The sequence below is a fragment of the Xiphophorus couchianus genome, chromosome 9, assembly GCF_001444195.1.
Source record: "Xiphophorus couchianus chromosome 9, X_couchianus-1.0, whole genome shotgun sequence".
Taxonomy (NCBI): domain Eukaryota; kingdom Metazoa; phylum Chordata; class Actinopteri; order Cyprinodontiformes; family Poeciliidae; genus Xiphophorus; species Xiphophorus couchianus.
In genome coordinates this window covers 21835153-21852044 of record NC_040236.1, presented here as the reverse complement: position 1 = coordinate 21852044, position 16892 = coordinate 21835153, and the positions used below count along the sequence as shown (strand labels likewise).

Here is a 16892-nt window from a genome sequence, read left to right as displayed (position 1 = left end):
ATCTGCCATTCATCTAAGAAGAAAATAATAAATTTTTAGGTCCCCCACCTACCATTATTAGAACAATGGTTCAGTCCAAAGTGTAGGAGGAGCAACAGCAGCGCTGAACAGCACAGGCTGTCAGAGCCGCTGAAGTGAGGAGCTAGTTGTTGCTGTGGCTCTGCAGCACAAATAAAAAACCCTCCAGCAAGTAAATACTTAAAGCAAAAGACATATAACACGTTTATTTACTTTCGCTGCTTAATAGGAAGAAACACATTAACAATAAAAATCAGACTGCAGTTTGTTTTTCATTACTTTGGCTGAATCATGATAGGCTGCCCCCTTACACCTTGGAAATCAAAACTAGCAAATCTGCTTCCCAATATTTTCCAAATATTCAATTGCTACATTGCTTTCATAGACATAGCTCCTTTTTTCTGTCGACGGTAACCAGTGTTTAAATTAAATTTAGCTGTTTAACTCTTACTTTAATAAGAAGAGTTTGAAACTGGAGGAAACGGCTGAGCATTAGCACTAGCCGACAGCTCTGTATGTAGAGCAGAGGAGGTACAGCAGCTGTACTTGTAAATAAAGTTTCCCTTTATTTCTCACCATCTTCAACATAGAGCCTTTAAAACCACAAAATAAAATCTCAATATTTTTCTAGAAAACTCTGGTGCTGACCCTTAAGTTTACCAAATATTCAATTTCTACATATTTATAGGTTCGCAGCCATTCAAGGACATGAACTCTCCCGTCCCCCCCAAAAATAAAAATAAATAAATAATTTAATTTAATTTAAGTTTAGAGCAACTTAAGTTATAATTTAAATAACACATGATTTGTATTGAGAACCACTGCAATAAATCAATATTTATAAGGAATTTTATTAAGTGGAGTTACTTATTAAAACCTTTTAGTCAGAGCCTTAAATTTTTGTAAAGGCGTAGCAGAGATTAGATCTGTGACGCTGAACCAAACTCATATCTAAACATTTGAATCTTAGTTTGACGTCTATGGCTCTCAAGAGCTTGTTTACTGAGAAAAACACTTTTGTTATTCAAAAGGCTTTTTTGGTGGTGCAGCTTGAACAGACACAAAAAAATTAAACCACATTTTACGTTACATTTCATTGTAACTTTGCCAACCCCCACAAAATTGCTCTTAAAAAATTTCCCTGTTTATGTTCCCCCCCCCCAATAATGAGATGGGATTTTCGCCCTTGAGTGCGAGTGTAAACTTTGAGTTGGGGGGCGTGGCCAGCAGCAGCCGGTTTGGATTTAAAGTGACACAGCCCTAAAACAGCTCATTTTGTACGGAGATCAAAACAGGCAGTACTGAGCAGTCCGAAATCTTATCTAATATATTAAACCAAAAAAATTTTTATGAACACGTTTTATCTTAATCTGTTCAAGGAAGCCTTTGAAGTAATTTATAGATGATCTTTTTTTTAAAAGAAAAACATCACTTTTCAAGAGGATCAGTTCGAAAACGATTCAAAACGTCTTCGGCTGCAGCCAGAGAGGGGAAGGAGAAGGAAAGGACAACAGAGGTTGGATGAGCCGCCGTCCTGCCACATAAGACTTATCATGACTTGTATATATCCTGCATATATATATATATATATTTCCAATATTTCCTGCACCTTTTTTTCTTTATGTGCCTGGGTCTATGTCACCCGGCAGCAGCTGCACGCTGCAGTCAGGTAATGATTTTTAAAATTCCTTTGGAAAACGTAAATGGCAAGTACGCTCAGAGATCTAGTGGATTGGACGTCACGTGACTTGCTGCGCCAGCTGTGCGCCACATTCGCTGCTGCTTTGCACTGAGTCAGGAATATCGGTGATCTGGGAAATGACACAATCAAGCAAAGAATCTGAGAAGGAGACGCAAAGTTTTGATATTAATTGTCTATTAATTGTCAGCACTAATACAAGGTAGCAGCAAGACAGCAAGATAACAAGGTCCAAAGGGATCACATTTCACAGGTCAGTAAAAAGCTTTAATTAAAAAAAAAAATATATATATATATATAAAGAAAGTGGAGAATAGGTTAGTTATGCTAGCTTAACTTTCATCACTTTAACATGTACTCTTACTGCGCAGTTGGGAGAATATCGGTTTAATTAACACAAAAACAACGCGAGCCACATAGATTTCCTGACAGATAATCAGGAGTGCAGGTGCTTAAGTTAGAGCTAATCAACCACCGCGAGAGTTCAGGCGGACACTTCCTAATGAGTTCAAATTCAAAAACATAAATCTGCAACGGACAGAATGTTCTGTTTGGTGTTTTTAATACAATCACCTGTTTATCAAAATTTTTCCCCTGGACAAATTGCATCATTTGTTCGTAGAACGTGGCGATAATCAGAGCAATCATCAAATAGGATGAAATATTTCATAAAGCATAAAGAGCCAAAGTTTGTTAAATTTTAAATCATGGCTCTTACAGCGACAATTAAGTAAAATTAAATTATTGGTCAATATAAAAGAGAAATTTGCTTTGTTTTCTCTTGTATCTTTACAGAACTGACAGAAACAGAACTATTTATAGATTTATATGCAGAGATAATATTTATTTTTACATATCCAAACATCAGCATCTCAGCTTTAAGCCACATTTTATAGAATCCAGTAACATCAATGGTCACTTTACTCACCAACTGGCCCAACCAGACCCAAAAAAGTTAATTTTTAATGTTTGCTATATTAAAGACACATCATATCATCTGCTATGTGTAATTCAGCAGGACAAAGGTTTTGCCAACCAACTGAGGGACAGCTGTAAAATCAGAATCACATAATTGAAAAATACAAAGTTTGCACTGACAAGGATCCATTTGCTTTACACAGATGTTACTTATTTTGCTTTTGAAATGTTTAATAACATGTTGATTGTCACAGAATCTCATGTTGTTTGTTTTTAGCACTTGATAAAATCAGACAATAAAAGGGAACTATGAGATAATTCTTCACAAAAAATATTACTGAATTGTGAAACTGTTTTCATATAGGCAAGCATTGAGCACATAAAGGCTGATTCCATAAATTAGAATATGACTGGAAAGCTCCTTTGTCAGCAGTTCCATCACCAAGTGAAATACATTATATAGATTAATTAGATTACTTTTGTTTTAACATATTTATATTTCGTAGTATGTTTAATACCTGCTAAAAGGTTATTTTCGAAAGGTACTATTAATTTGACAAGCCTGATCAGGACGTATATCCTAATTTATTGAATAAGACTGTATGGCATTCACATTTAAGTTTTAGCTTTATTTATTTATTTTATATCTTTTTTTTCCCCTACAGGGGGTCTTTTTGTGGGCTCTAGTATCCCTTATATGACAGCAGGCTGACAAGAAAGGGGGAAGTCGAGGGGGAAAGACATGAAGGCAAAGATCACAGGGTCCGGGAGTTGAACCCGCGATGTCCGCGTCGAGGACTCAAGGCCTCCAAATATGGGCTTGTCCCCACCAACTTGCAACACAAATATATATATATATACATATATATACTGTATATATATATATATATATATATATATATATATAAAACGAAGATGGAGGTAGACAAAGAAGTTGAGGGCGAAGGAAGAGTTACCCTGAGCCCGTGGAAGCGGGGGTTGTTATAGAAGAGCTTCATCTGCTCTGGAGGGAGGGGTCCCAACACTTTCTGGATGGTGAAGAGCTGGTCGATCTCGCTCTCTCCTGGGAACAGGGGCTGCCCGTCGCTCAGCTCGCCCAAGATGCAGCCCACCGACCACATGTCCACCGCCTTCCCGTAAGGAGCCCTGCCAGCAAGGATTTAAGGGGTTGGTGAACGAAGGCGCGGCTTGACAATGGCCGATCGAGCGAGACCGCCGAGCAAAGCTAACGAGGCGGCGGGCGTACCCGAGCAGGAGCTCTGGAGAGCGGTACCATCTCGTAGCCACGTACTCGGTGTAATTGGCGTCCGTCCCTTCGGAGAGATTACGAGCGAAACCTGCAGAGTGAAGACAGGGTGAGCAATGTAATTAAGGAAGGTTTCTGATATGCTCTACACACAGATGAGCTTTTTTTTTTTTTAAATGGTACAAGATCAGGTTCTGCCTCCGTGCTAATAAGTACTGAGGGAGAGATATGAGATATGTAATAAATGATCAAATCATGATGTTTACGCACATTTTCAAAATCAGATGCCTTTTTTAAATTCAGATTTCTTACAAGTATGCACTGCTTTGTGTTGGGTGATCCCATAAAATCCCAATTACACACAGCTGGTTTTGACATGACAAAATATTAAAATGTTCAATAGGTTTAAATAGTTGTGGATGGCACCGAGAATGAAACTGCTTTTAGCTCTGAATGTGCAGAACAAAATAAATTAACTAATGCAGAAAGACTAAAGCTGTAGGTCTTTGTGCATTAGTTAAGAGGCTTTCTCTACATTGTTTCACTTTGAATGGATAACAGACCTGAAAAACACCTGCGTGTCTCTTTTTTCTTTCAGAATGAACTTAAAACACTTATATACTGTATGTATATATATAAAGATGTACAGTACTTACACTGTAGCAGAGTATTAAAGTTAGCTTTAGCAAGCAAACGGCAAAATAAAATGCAGGAACAAACTTTTGAAGACATTAGAAGACCTCAGCCAGCAACTTTTTAAGGTTAATCTTAAATCCCAGCCATTTTTTACTTGCCATATGTTTCCTTAAATATTACAAGGATTGCAAGAAAGTGCAGTAAAAAAAGCAATTTCAGTCAATGTGCAAATTAAATTTGGTTCTAGTTCACAGTGTGACTGGGACAGGACTCAAAACAGCAGAACTGTCTTCAAATTTGACACTGAATGTATTAAACTGAAATATTCTTACATTTCCTCTTAGTCCAGTTAAAAAAAAGAATTTAATCAACTTACATGAATTAAATTGATCAAATAGACTCATCTTCTCAGATCTGATTGGTATTATGTATCTTAAGACATTGACCGTCAAATGCACAAAGGAGCTTCAGCATGTACAGAAAAAAAAAATTAAGAACAAAATAATTATTGTGGTATTTATCAAATTTCGTAATTTTAACTAAGTGGAAGCAACAGAAGTTTGGTCTGATTTAACTTCAGACAGCGAGAATAAAAAGGCGTATGTGTTTATCACTCAGTGTATTTAACCGTATTTTACCGTGTGTTAAAATAGAAATAGGAAGTTTTAAAAAATTCCCTAAACAGACAAGAAAACAAAACAGAGCAAAAAAGAAAAAAACTAAGTAATTATCTAATTTCCAATGGTAGGAATTGTGGCATTAAAAATAAACGGGCTCAAATATCCCACTTTTTGTGCAGTGTGTCTTCCAACAGCATCCAATAAAATTACCCACAGCAGCCAACCATGTAGGTTTGATTATCACATCATTTAGTTGTTTCGAGCAACTTTTAGAACAACGAAAAGTTACTTTTTTGACTGGAGAATTGGCAACAGTGTTTTGGAAGCTTGCGGGTCTCTTCAAAACAAAGCGCGGTGAGAATGACACCGCAGGAGAACGCGCCCAAACATGAACCTTCGCAGCGGAGACTGTTTGCCCTATGTCTGTTCTCTCAATGCCTTTGGCTGACAGAGCAAACAGCAGGCCGTCAGTCTCTCACTCCAGATTGCCTGCGTCGTGTCAGCTTTGCCATGTTTTACGTCCCTCCCCTCTGCTTGTTGTGGTGCCACGAGACTGAATCAAAGCCTGATTAGGTTCTTGTTTCCCCAACACGTTTCGTTAATTGAGATGAGCGAAGGCAGCAAGCGGAGCAGTGTGTGAGGGCCGCATGCGGAGCTTTACATAACCAGACGAAGCTTGCCTGAACTCCTCAAGTACTGATATGTCAGCCAAATATGGCTGCTGTTGGAAACACTCCTGACTGCTTCTGTTTGGCAACTTTTCCCGCAGCTGCACCGAACGCAAGAATTTAATAAGAGGCGTCTCACCAAAGTCGCACAGCTTGAGGACGTCATCAGAGCTGATGAGGAGATTTTCTGGCTTTATGTCTGCAGAGGAAGAAAACAGACCAGGGAGTGAGACGACCTGGACTGTCTTGCATCAGTGCTTGCATCAACGGATTCATCTCATTCAAAAGAAAAACAGCACTTTCTTTCAAAAGAAAGGGAAAAAAAAACAACAACAACCAAAAAAGCCCTTCTACAAGTAAAAATGGACAGATTGCAGTCGGGTAAACGACACGCCTTTGGATCCCTGCTCTGTTGCTACGGTGCCAAAGGCTCACATTGGCCATCTGGCGTCCTGATCTGCTGCCAGCGATTCACCAAAAGCTTCATTCGTGAACAGTATAGAACGGCGTCGGAATCCGTCGGCTAACCTTTTCAAACTCGACTTCGCTCAAGATAAAATTTACAGCTCAGTTCTACAGTAAACCACATTGTGATCTGCTCTCTGGTGGCTTCATGAGTTTCTCTCAGACTGGAGGGGCTTTTTGCTGCCTCATCACCAAGGGGCACCCTCTGTGCTTCGACAAAAAGTCCAAAACATAAGGTGAATCTAGGCATTACCTCTGTGAACAATGTCGTGCTTATGGCACCAGTGAATAGCTTTGATTAACTGGAAGATGTAGCTGCGCACTTTGTCGGTCGGGACACCGGTGGGTAACTCCTCAAGCAGCTCAAGCATATTCTAAAAGAGAGCAAAGAAATCCAAAACACCACGTCGGGTCAGATCAGGTGGGCTTATATGTTTAAACACCACGTCTTGTTTGTAGAAACTTACCTTCTCCACATACTCAAAGACAAGATAGAGCTTCCCTCTTCTGCGGAAGGCCTCTTTGAGCTCGACAATGTTCTCCTGCTTGAGGGTGCGGAGCATCTTAAGCTCCCGTAGTGTTGTTTCTTTAACCTCCTCATTTTCTGCATTAAGGGAAGGGAGAGGGGGAAACAAATCTATTGTATAGAAGAACTTCCATTTGGGGGACAAATCAAGTAAAGGGTGAAGGATTATTTTAAGGGGTTCTGTCACAACGACTCTCCCAGCCATTAAATTTCCAAAAGAAAAATACTCCAAGAAAAGACCGCGGGTAGCAACAGGTAGTCTGTTTCTGGGACACATTTCCAGAAACAGATTCTTTGAAAAACATGGACCAAATATGAACAGGTCATTGCTTACAGCTCAGATTTAAATTAAACTAAACTTAATCTGATCGCACAAGTTCAGAAGCTGCGTTCAGAAACAAACTACCGGTTGCCACACCCGGCCTTTTCGCAGAGTGTTTTTGTTTTGGAACTTAAATGTTTGTGACATTTAAGTCAACAATAACTTAAAGAAGCCTCTTGTATTCCACACTGACATTTGACAAACAAAACATCTCTGATTACTTAACGGGAGGGTCTAAAAGTTATCAAATTACTCACAAATTTAGATACCGAACTAACTTAAGCATATTGTTACATTTAAAAATATATATATACATATATTGGATAGAACTTGTGTATTGCAAGAATTTCAACAAAAATGGCCACAACAAATAGTCTTAACTGGAATTATTATTTTTTTACCTTCACTGTCCTTGAATTTCTTAATAGCCACGATTTCATTGGTTTCCTGCATTAGAAAGAGAATGTACTCTGTGAGAAATCAATGCTCTTTATCCTTGCATATGTATATAGTTACAACAAGAGCATTGGAACAAAACAAAACAAAAAGTGTTTTTTTACCAGCATTTATTATATTAAATCTTAGGTTTAATGTCCAGTCCGATTGGCTAACGTTTCTTTCTGATCAATGGTTGCCATTGGCGTCCCTGACAAAACTGAGCTGCACATGTTCAGTTTTTGGTCTACCTTCTATCACCTTATGTCAGTTGCACGCTTAGCAAGCCATGACGAAAGAAACTGTATTTTCTGCTGTAGCTTTACAGTCACAGTGCCTGGAGAACAGCCAGTGTGAGCGGAAAGCTGCACAGACGGCAGCTGAAACATGGTTCATTAAACTTCATGGTGTTCAAAACATGATAATGTGCCTTTACAGGCAAAGCAGAGCAAACGGTTTACTGCGTGGCAAAAGTCTAGATTTGCCACCAGGATTATACTATATACCAGCCATAAATTTTGTGTTGTGCTCATGAGTGTATGGCCAGGTAAAAACAAAACTAGACAATTGTCTTTTTCAACAACACCTGATGCCCAGATGGAAATACATTAAACAAACATTGCTTTACATTAAAATGTCTCTCACAGAAGAAACATGGTACAGAAGCAGACAGCTAACGACAGTTCTGCATGAATAATTCCTGTCTGTCGTAGGTATGGCAGACATGCGGTAATGCCAGCAGTTTGCCTCTGTCATCTAAAGTCACTTCTTGTTATCGGTTCACAAAGTTCTGTGCCCCACCACCAGCAGCCCCGTTTCCTCGACATGTCCTATTTAGACATGGTATTTCTGCCTGTGGCTCAGAGCTGTGCTCCAGTTCAGCACTTCATCCCTCCCTCCAAATGAAGCCAGCGGCAGCACCGAATCGCTCCAGCTCGGATGAGGGAGAACAGAGAGCCCTCCTACCGACTCTGAGAGATATAAGACGACACACTGCGGGGTCAGAGCTGCGTATGCATCACTGCGCTGTCCTTATGCAAGCCCGGCTGAGAGAGGAAACGAGGAACAGTGAAATAACCTGTGTTTTATCGAACCTTTACTCACTAATGGAGGAAAAAATAGACTTCCTCAGTAGGTAACAAGCAATCAAGATTTCTGGATGTGGCACGTTGAAACATCAGGCTTTAAATGCATGTGCCGCAGCAGCACATCAAGGCTGGAAAAAAACTTCGCTTGGATCACATTATATGAGCTGTACTGCTCATAATACCTTATGAGCAGTACATAACAAATTGAGTACTGCATGTACCTTACATGAACGTTCATAAACTGCATGTAACGTTTCCATGTTTCTATTCTTCGAAATGCCTCAGAGAGCATTTTCTAACATTTTAAAACTCCAAAATGTTGTATCATTAAAAACATTTAAGCTGGCTGTCACGCCATTAATAATAAGGGTGAACTACAAACTTCATTGTAAGTTGCAATTTAATGAAGAGAGATGACTGCACACCTGTTACTGTGAGAGAGAAAAATGGTGGTGAAAGTTTGTGTTCATACATCATATTTCTTTAACCCAAATGTTGGGTTTATGTTGCCGGGGACAACAGCTGGGTAATTTTAACCAAATATTGGGTCAGTAATTATGACCCAGTTTGTTGGGCTGAAAAAGAGACCAGAAGGAGCCTCGTTATTCGTCACAGACGATAATTTTGAATGGTTCCACACCATTAAGTAAGACGGTGCAAGATGGTGAAAGGATGCTTTGCAATAATGGCGATCTCAATGACCTGTTTTAATGACCTTAGTTCACCCTACAGGAAGAGGAAGTCAGTAAGAAGTCAGTACTACTTTTTGCTTCAGTTGTTTGTGAATAAGTTAATTTCGGATAACCTTCGGATTACTGAAGGGCAACATAATATACAGACTTCATAATCTGCACTCTTTTGGTTGAATGCAGTATTTATTTCCACTTTGGCTTTATGTTGTTTAGTTTTTTTTTTCAAGTGAGTTTTTTGTTAATGGAGACTGAGAATCCATTTTATTTTTGGTTTTGGTTTTGTTTATTTTGTTTATCAGTTCCAGTGTTTAGTGTTCTTTTGAAAATAAAGTGTATCTATCTTTGGCAGGAAATCGCATGCATTATTACGTCATTTCCATTAAATCAGTGTAAAAAGGTCTTCAAACAATATTATCGTTTATTGCAATAATTTTTGAGACAATTAATCGTTGAGCAAAATTTGCTATCGTGACAGGCCTAATTCTCAGTCTCCATTAACAAAAACTATACTGGAAAAAAATATATATATACATGTATATATATATAAAGCCTGGTGTTGAGATCACCAAAAAATAAATTTAATTCAAGTCATTCTCTAAAACTGCAGGTTTATTTCTGTTTTTATCAGATAATTAGAAGGAATGTGCTCCGTATCACATAACCTAAATGTCTAAGGTTTGAGTCACATAACGCACTAAAATTCACCTTTCATTTCCAGAAAACCAACCAAACCTCGTGGCTAGTCACTTTAAAAATCCTTGGAAACCCCATACATGCAGTTCATTTGTTCCAATACGAAGCACATTACATCATCTATGTGTAACAGTTGAGGCTATTTCTGCTTCCAGTGCAAACCGTAGAACGAGCTGCAGTCAGGGAGCAGGTCCTGCAGAGGTTTTGCTTGCTAATCTCAACAGACGAGCATCTCATGCCAGACAAACTGGTTTTCTACATTTGTTAATAATTCACACACCTATTGAGGGATCAGTTTAGATGCTCTGACCCTTTTTGTAGAACAATTTATTCTAAGATCTTGGGGAATTCCCATGTGGGAGACAGCGTGGCTAATTTATGAGGGAGAAAAAAAAAAAACCCAAACGGGTTGGATTATTATTTAATATAAAATCTCTGTCACTCTTCCATGACCTGAATAGTAAAGATTCAGCCCCGAGAGTCAAACCGAATCCTCTGCTAGAATCACTAGCTCACTTCAAAAATATTCATACCCAATGAACTATGTTAATCTGTCCCTACAAAGATAAAGCATTCTTTCTAATCGGTGACGTCTGCACAAAAAAAAAAAAACATAAAGCCAAATACACAGTGGAAATGTGGAATACTCTGAGTGGAGTTAAACAGAAGGCAGTGAGGAACAGAAAACCTGTTAGAGGCGTCAAAAGACTAGAGACTGGGCCAGCGCTCCACAATTTTACTTCTACTTCACAATAATGCACCACTTTGTACTGGACTGTCACATAAAATTCACATTTGTGACAAATTTGAATACTTAGGCGCTGTATGAAAACCCAGCTCAAAGGTAACAAGACCTGACGACATAAAAGGCAGATCATGTAGGCTAATGGACCTTTTCAAGAATCTTTAAACTTTAATATTGGAGGTAAATCTTGATTTGTTTATATTTCAAGTCTCTCTCTTATTTAACATGATGGATTTGGAAATACTGGCAGCCATTTGGAAATCTTCAAATTTAAAGTAGGGGGTCTCTCGTCTCTCATAAAAGATGCTAGTAGGGTCAGGCGATAAAACTTAAAAATAAAATCTCAGAATTCCAATTCAAATTCCAGTTTTAATCAATATTTTTTTCTCCTAATTTTTTCCTTAAAAATATACAACTGGTATGAAATATATTAAAAATAGGCAATTAATCCTTCTGTGAGTTGACCAAAATAAATAGAAGCTGTACAACAAAAAAGATGGTGGTTCTTGTTTGGGCTAACACTTTGAACTATAGAACTAGAGAAAATCAAGGAGTGCATTGGTAAAAAAATAAATAAATAAAATCAAAATTTTCCAAAAATAAAATGTTCAAAAACAGAAAATTTGATTTAATGATAAAATCGATCTCCTCCATGGGCTGCCACCTTATCGTGGTGGAGGGGTTTGAGTGCCCCAATGATCCTAGGAGCTATGCTGTCTGGGGCTTCATGCCCCTGGTAGGGTCACCCAAGGCAGACAGGTCCTAGGTGAGGGACCAGACAAAGTGCAGCCCGAAGACCCCAATGATGAAGGAAAACCTTGGACTTGGTGTTCCCTCGCCCGGACGCGGGTCACCGGGGCCCCACTCTGGAGCCAGGCCTGGAGGGGGGGCACGATGGCGAGCGTCTGGTGGCCGGGCTTTTACCCATGGAGCCCGGCCGGGCTCAGCCCGAAGAGGAAACATGGGCCCCCCCTCCCATGGGCCCACCACCCGTGGGAGGGGCCAAAGGGGTCGGGTGCACTGTGTGATGGGTGGCGGCCAAGGGAGGGGACCCTGGCGGTCCGATCCTCGGTTGCAGAAACTGGCTCTTGGGACGTGGAATGTCACCTCTCTGGTGGGGAAGGAGCCGGAGCTAGTGCGTGAGGTCGAGAGGTTCCGGCTAGAAATAGTCGGTCTCACCTCGACGCATGGCTCTGGTTCTGGAACCAGTCTCCTTGAGAGGGGCTGGACATACTTCCACTCTGGAGTTGCCCAGGGAGAGAGACGTCGGGCAGGAGTGGGCATACTTGTTGCTCCCCATCTCGGCGCCTGTACGTTGGGGTTTACCCCGGTGAACGAGAGGGTAGGATCCCTCCGCCTACGGGTGGGGGGACGGGTTCTGACTGTCGTTTGTGCTTACGGGCCGAACAACAGTTCAGATTACCCACCCTTTTTGGAGTCCTTAGAGGGGGTACTGGAGAGTGCTCCTCCTGGGGACTCCCTTGTTCTGCTGGGGGACTTCAATGCTCACGTGGGCAACGACAGTGAGACCTGGAGGGGCGTGGTTGGGAGGAACGGCCCACCCGACCTGAACTCGAGCGGTGTTCTGTTGCTGGACTTCTGTGCTCGCCATGGATTGTCCATAACGAACACCATGTTCAAGCATAAGGGTGTCCATATGTGCACTTGGCACCAGGACACCCTAGGCCGCAGTTCGATGATCGACTTTGTCATCGTTTCATCGGATCTGCGGCCGTATGTCTTGGACACTCGGGTGAAGAGAGGTGCGGAGCTGTCCACTGACCACTACCTGGTGGTGAGTTGGCTCCGGTGGCGGGGGCGAAAGCCGGTCAGACCTGGCAGGCCCAAACGTGTTGTGAGGGTCTGCTGGGAACGTCTGGCGGAATCCCCTGTGAGACGGAGCTTTAACTCCCATCTCCGGCAAAACTTCGAACACGTCCCGGGGGAGGTGGGGGACATGGAGTCTGAGTGGACCGTGTTGCGTGCCTCCATTGTCGAGGCGGCCGATCGGAGCTGTGGCCGCAAGGTTGTCGGTGCCTGTCGCGGCGGCAACCCTCGAACCCGTTGGTGGACACCTTCGGTGAGGGATGCCGTCAGGCTGAAGAAGGAGTCCTATCGAGCCTTTTTGGCCTGTGGGACTCCGGAAGCAGCTGATGGGTACCGGCGGGCGAAGCGGCATGCGGCTCGGGCGGTTGCTGAGGCAAAAACTCGGGTGTGGGAGGAGTTTGGAGAGGCCATGGAGAAAGACTTCCGCACGGCTTCGAGGCGATTCTGGTCCACCATCCGGCGTCTCAGGGGGGGGAAGCGGTGCAGCACCAACACTGTTTATAGTGGGGATGGTGTGCTGCTGACCTCTACTCGGGACGTTGTGGGCCGGTGGGCAGAGTACTTCGAAGACCTCCTCAATCCCACCAACATGCCTTCCACTGAGGAAGCGGAGCCTGGGGACTCTGGGTTGGGCTCTCCAATCTCTGGGGGCGAGGTCGCCGAGGTGGTTAAAAAGCTCCTCGGTGGCAAGGCCCCGGGGGTGGATGAGATCCGCCCGGAGTTCCTTAAGGCTCTGGATGTTGTAGGGTTGTGTTGGTTGACGCGACTCTGCAATATCGCATGGACATCGGGGGCAGTTCCCCTGGATTGGCAGACTGGGGTGGTGGTCCCCCTGTTCAAAAAGGGGGACCGGAGGGTGTGCTCCAATTATAGAGGGGTCACACTCTTAAGCCTCCCTGGCAAGGTCTATTCAGGGGTCCTGGAGAGGAGGGTCCGTCGGATAGTCGAACCTCGGATTCAGGAAGAGCAGTGTGGTTTTCGTCCTGGTCGTGGAACACTGGACCAGCTCTACACCCTCAGCAGGGTCCTGGAGGGTGCATGGGAGTTCGCCCAACCAGTCTACATGTGTTTTGTGGACTTGGAGAAGGCGTTCGACCGTGTCCCTCGGGGAGCCCTGTGGGGGGTTCTCCGGGAGTATGGGGTACCGGGCCCTTTGATACGGGCTGTCAGGTCCCTGTATGACCGGTGTCAGAGTCTGGTCCGCATTGCCGGCAGTAAGTCGGGCTCGTTTCCGGTGAGAGTTGGACTCCGCCAGGGCTGCCCTTTGTCACCGATTCTGTTCATCACTTTCATGGACAGAATTTCTAGGCGCAGCCAAGGTGTTGAGGGGATCCGATTTGGTGGCCTCAGGATCTCATCTCTGCTTTTCGCAGACGATGTGGTCCTTTTGGCTTCATCAGATCGTGATCTGCAGCTCTCGCTGGATCGGTTCGCAGCCGAGTGTGAAGCGGCCGGGATGGGGATCAGTGCCTCCAAATCCGAGGCCATGGTCTTGAGCCGGAAAAGGGTAGAGTGCCTTCTCCGGGTCAGGGGGGGTGTCCTGCCCCAAGTGGAGGAGTTTAAGTATCTCGGGATCTTGTTCACGAATGGGGGAAGAAGGGAGCGGGAGATCGACAGGCGGATTGGCGCAGCGTCTGCTGTCAAGCGGGCGCTGTACCGGTCCGTCGTGGTGAAGAGAGAGCTGAGCCAAAAAGCGAAGCTCTCGATTTACCGGTCGATCTACGTTCCCACCCTCATCTATGGTCATGAGCTTTGGGTCATGACCGAAAGAACGAGATCGCGGATACAAGCGGCCGAAATGGGTTTTCTCCGTAGGGTGGCTGGGCTCTCCCTTAGAGATAGGGTGAGAAGCTCAGTCATCCGGGAGGGACTCAGAGTAGAGCCGCTGCTCCTTCACATCGAGAGGAGCCAGTTGAGGTGGCTTGGGCATCTGGTCAGGATGCCTCCTGGACGCCTCCCTGGTGAGGTGTTCCGGGCACGTCCCACCGGGAGGAGGCCCCGGGGAAGACCCAGGACACGCTGGAGGGACTATGTCTCTCGGCTGGCCTGGGAACGCCTCGGGATTCCCCCGGAGGAGCTGGAAGAAGTGGCTGGGGAGAGGGAAGTCTGGGCCTCCCTTCTGAAGCTGCTACCCCCGCGACCCGACCTCGGATAAGCGGAAGAAGATGGATGGATGGATGGATAAAATCGATTTATTGCCCAGGTCTAGACGTCAAAGACCTGGGCGAAAAATCGCTGTGAACCATTCTTTCCATAATTATTGATCTCACACAGCAGGAAAGTAAAAAAAAATAATAATTCTGTTAATTATAAACATTTTCTAAAAGAGAAATCTGAATTGACCCAAATTGCCAGGTCAAAACTTAGTTTAAAAAAATTTAGTTTAGAAATTCTAAAACTGATTGGTGCGTAGCTTCAAGAGCTTCCCAAATAGAGAGTTAACAGTGATCAAAGGCCACACACTTCTGTGACAAGTTAATACCGCTGAAATAATCACAACCTTATTGCTTTATTTTTGTAAACCAGCTGCTGATGGCTTTTATGACGTTCCATTTTCATTCAATGAAGACAAACTCATCTCAGCTGGAGTAGTTTACTCCGTTTAAATCCAGATCTGTCAGCGTTTCCAGAATATCCCTCATCTTCAGATGATTACTGAAACCATACCTATTTTTTTAAGTTTTGAAGAATACCACAATGTTGATACAACAATGCCCAAAATCCTCTGAGTAAAAAAAACAACAAAAAAAACACACACACCCATGTGGAACAATTTCATTCAGAAAAGATGATATATTAACAGTATTCTTTTGATTTACAAAAGGCACAGAATAGGTTTGGGTTTATAATTTGCTGCGTGTGGAATGGAGAAACCATATGCTTCTTATTTTTTTAATTCATCTCTGATGCAGTGCTGATGTTACAGCATGGTTTCTCAAACCACAATACACAAAGACAGCGATGGGTGGATTCAGAGCAGCTGGGGCTGCTGCAGCACACCGCCTTACTCTACAGCTTCCATCTACGTTCCTCCATCTGCATCCCAGTTGGCAACATCTGTACTGGAGTTTCTGCTAAAGCAACATGATGGGTTGGTTTATTAACAAAGTGCTCCAGTTAAACATTTATTCATGTATTTTTGAACACAGAAAGTTTTGCCCCTTCGCTGCAAAATATGCGTTGAACACCTTTCCCATCGCCTCTAATAGGCTGATTTGTGTGGGTATTTTCTCGCTCGACAGCCCGGAAGACTCGCTTCGATCGGGGACCAAAACGGCAACATTTGTTATTTCTTCAGGTGGTGTGGTTCTCTTTCACGTTGCACTGCGTCAAACGATCCAAACGATTTGAAAAACCTGTTCCCCTCCGCGCCTGTGGTGGCTGTGCAACAAGAACCGCGGAAGGAAATGACACAAAAACGTCCTTCTTGACAAAATGCAAACAGAAATGGAGTAGCGTCAGATTTCTTTAGCGGTTGTAGGATCTCTCTTTTGTCTTTGGCGAAAGACCTCAAGCCATTTCCTCCGGCTAGAGTCACCCGTTTTGTTTTGGTTGTATTTACGACTACAACAGGCTGCATCAACAAGTGGACTAGGTCTCAGTGTAAGACGGACTTTAAACAGCCCGTGTCTCTCAGGGGACAAGCAAAACCTCACGACACAGACAGCAAACACGAGTCCCCTCGCCATCTTTATTTCTTTTCTTTTTTTTTAACAGACTCCTGATAGGAACTCGTCTGCAACTCTTCCACTCAAGGTGACCCATTTAAGGCTAGATGTGAAAGTCCTTCTGTCTCTTCTGTCCCAGTTTCTACTCACAGGCTGCAAAAATAACTGCTCCCGTCAAAGGAGGTGGCAGCCTTTCCTTTTTTTCTCTCTCTCTCTCCTCCGACTAAATAAATGTCTTATTTGGAAGAAAACAGCATCTACGTCGATTGAATCAGCTCCTTTTTTTTTTTTTTTGCTGCAAAAGGGAGATTGATTATGAAATAAAAATAGCTCTGAGTGATGCTAAAATAAAAATGTCCTGCCTTGTTCTTGATCAGGACAAACAACAGTTGACCACAGATGGAGGGTGACTCACTGGATCTCACGTGGAACGTTCTGGGATTCAAAGACCCAGTCGGTATATTATAACTCATTTTAGATTGTAGCGTGTTTGTTTTCATCACAGAGTAAACCCGCAGACAAAAACAAAGCAAACTGGAGGAACTATAAGACTTCTTTCTCAGGGGGGAAAGTGGAACAATATGAGAGGAAGAATGAAGCAGAAAGAAACAGAAATAACTCTTTAA

General features: G+C 43.0%; 1 protein-coding gene across 2 annotated transcripts in view; it reads right to left on the bottom strand.

Moving 5' to 3' along the window:
- The window catches only part of LOC114150672 (cyclin-dependent kinase-like 5), a 55301-nt gene that overhangs the window by 18179 nt on the left and 20230 nt on the right, over positions 1-16892 (bottom strand). For both annotated transcript variants that reach the window (XM_028027260.1, XM_028027261.1), the window contains exons 4-9: positions 7520-7565; positions 6738-6874; positions 6524-6644; positions 5945-6004; positions 3882-3972; positions 3592-3781 (exon numbers count right to left, since the gene is read on the bottom strand). In XM_028027260.1, coding sequence (XP_027883061.1) covers positions 3592-3781; positions 3882-3972; positions 5945-6004; positions 6524-6644; positions 6738-6874; positions 7520-7565 — 645 coding nt within the window. The remainder of the gene's footprint in view (positions 1-3591; positions 3782-3881; positions 3973-5944; positions 6005-6523; positions 6645-6737; positions 6875-7519; positions 7566-16892) is intronic.